At 37.6% G+C, this 2,516-nt stretch overlaps 1 protein-coding gene across 1 annotated transcript; it reads left to right on the forward strand.

Annotated features, from left to right (window-relative positions):
* Nucleotides 1-6: 6 nt before the first annotated feature.
* On the forward strand, nucleotides 7-2,029 carry LOC109591359 (uncharacterized). The gene is made up of 5 exons (XM_020007106.1): nucleotides 7-210; nucleotides 607-1,333; nucleotides 1,386-1,544; nucleotides 1,598-1,677; nucleotides 1,729-2,029. Exons 2-5 carry the CDS (start codon nucleotides 637-639, stop codon nucleotides 1,972-1,974), a joined length of 1,182 nt encoding a protein of 393 aa, XP_019862665.1. The 5' UTR covers nucleotides 7-210; nucleotides 607-636; the 3' UTR covers nucleotides 1,975-2,029.
* The last annotated feature ends 487 nt before the right edge of the window (nucleotides 2,030-2,516 follow it).

Below are 2,516 nucleotides of genomic sequence, written 5' to 3' on the forward strand. Positions count from 1 at the left end.
TTCTTGTGGAGGAGGAAAAATGGGAGCAGAGCCACTCGCCGTGTCTTAGCTGAAGCATGTAGGAATGCAGAAGAGTTAGCTCTAGCTGAAAGAATAGAAGGAAAGCCTCAGTCAAAAGCTAAACCTGTTCTAGCTACACCGATCCAAGCCACACCTACTGAGCTAAGCAGTAGTGCACCCACACACTACTCATGCAGAGAGCCTATTCAAGTGAGCCATTACATACTCTATGCTTAAGTTGAAAACCTTGCAACATTGTCATTTGCAAAATCGGGCCAAAGACCCTGTACCATAGTACAGGGTATTCCAACAAAAATGTAGAAGAAAATTCTCCATTTTAATAATTTTTCTGTTGTATGTCCACATTCTTATGTTGTATAGATAGTTTGAACGGATTCCAATTTGATTTGTTATGAATTTATAAAGTTGCTCCAAATGCCATGTACTGTATTGTAGTGCTTGTCAGCTCATGAACTTAGCATGCTTTGTGAGAAACCCTGATCATGTAATATTATATTAGTTGTTACTTCATGTGTGCATGATTTTATTGATGCTGCATTCGGAGACATTTTTGATTCCAATCAAAACATCTTTATATCTTATTAGGCTCAAGACTTTTTTCCTGAAGTTCAAAGAATGCCAGAAGCTCCAGACAGAGTTCAGTTTGATTTCCCTAATCAACAGAGTTTGTCTGCTGCTTCATCTCTTCCTTCAGCTACAAACCAACAGTCCATGTCACCAGGTGATCCTCCTGCTATTGGTTCGTCCGTTAGCTCTTCTATAGCTCAATCTATCACTATTACTGATGTAGATTTACCCGATAATGAACTGATAACTGGTACTAGTTCTGCACTACTTAGCCTATCTCATGTCAGCAACACTGAAGCTAAAGGGCTCAGCACTACCTCATCTGCAACAAGTGCTGCTGTTAGAAGTCCTGATCATTCAATGTCATCAACAAGCACTGCAATTTCAAGAGATAATCCACCCAGTACTAGCTCATCACTGCCTCCTAGTTCTGTCATCACAGTTAAGGATTTACAAGCTATATTTATGAAATACTTTTCTACAATTGCTGAAACCATAAAATTAGATTCTGTTACTTTTGCAACCCAACTGATGTCAGCATCTATCATTGATTCTTCTGTAGTTCAAAAGGTCACTTTCACTCAAGGATGGACTCCACCCCAACAGGCAAATACCGTACTTTTTGCTGTTGACACTGGACTGAAGAATTTTAAAGATCCAGTCAAGTTGTTCATAGACTTTTGCTCTGTTCTTCAAGACTATGTTCATGCAAAAGAGATTGCAATTGACATGATGCGGGATGCTAGTAAGTTGTAAAATTACTTAATTTACTTTGCTCTCTCTCTCTTATCTCTAAGATTTAAGTTTTCCTGAAGCTCCACCACTTGTAGTTCACCACAGCACTACTCCTACTGTTGCTATTCCTCCTCCAACTCACACTCCTAGTGCTCATGGTACTGCTATGGCAGGAGCCTCTACCTCTACTTCAACTGGTATTGTTGCTGAAGCACCTTCATGTATGTGAAAGTAAAAGAATCCTTGTAAATTATTACTTAGTATTTCTCTTCAGGTGATTTCTCTCAATATCACGATGTTAATAGGTACGGACAACCTACTATGATTGAGTTGCTGAACTGGATTGTTGCTAAAGTAAGTCTATAGTCTTAACGAGCGATTATTCTATTCTCATTAATGGGATAGAATCCCAGTATTTGGAATGAAGTTGGGAGCCAGTTAGGCATATCAGATGGGAATCTGAATGCTATACAGAGGAATATTTCATTTGGAGCAAACCCCAAACTCCTTTTTAAAGGAGTTTTGTCTTTATGGGAAACAAGTCGCTCTAGGCCTTATACCTGGGGGACTATCTTAAATGCACTGGCTTCTCCTATTGTTGAACAAGTTGGACTTGCACAAGATGTTGCTAGAAAACTGGACAGTAAATAATATGTAATTTAAATGATGATGGATGATTTAATTAAAGACCATGAATCTTGGTGTACACAATATGATATTGAGCACCAATGTGCTGTATAATTGGCATCATCTACTCTTGCTAGCTTGCTACTATAATCAGTGGGTGTGTCTATGTGTGTGATATTTCATGTAGTATAATTATCTATGCCTATTGCAGCTGGAGTAGTAGTGAGTTGTGGTCAAGTTATGATGGTTGATGGTTCAGGTGCTGCAAAATTTTTCCATTTGACATTCAGTAGTGTTGATATAGTATTATCACACCAAGCTACAAAATTATTAATAATTATCACACCAAGCTAGAAAAAATTATAGAAACAAATTGTTCCTATGTACCTATAACTATAAAATTGCCTAAAAATAAAACATAACATTAATTGTTAGTTAATTCATTTTCATGTGTTCATCCAGTCTCCTTTTATGTCCTTTCTCACTTAGATCTTTTATTTTCTGTCTTAGATGATGTCTTAGATCGTGTCTTTTCTCTCTCTTCTGGTGTTGGTTTTTCTTCAGGT

Source organism: Amphimedon queenslandica, unplaced genomic scaffold (assembly GCF_000090795.2).
Source record: "Amphimedon queenslandica unplaced genomic scaffold, v1.1 AMPQUscaffold_8367_Cont19688, whole genome shotgun sequence".
NCBI classification, from domain to species: Eukaryota; Metazoa; Porifera; class Demospongiae; order Haplosclerida; family Niphatidae; genus Amphimedon; species Amphimedon queenslandica.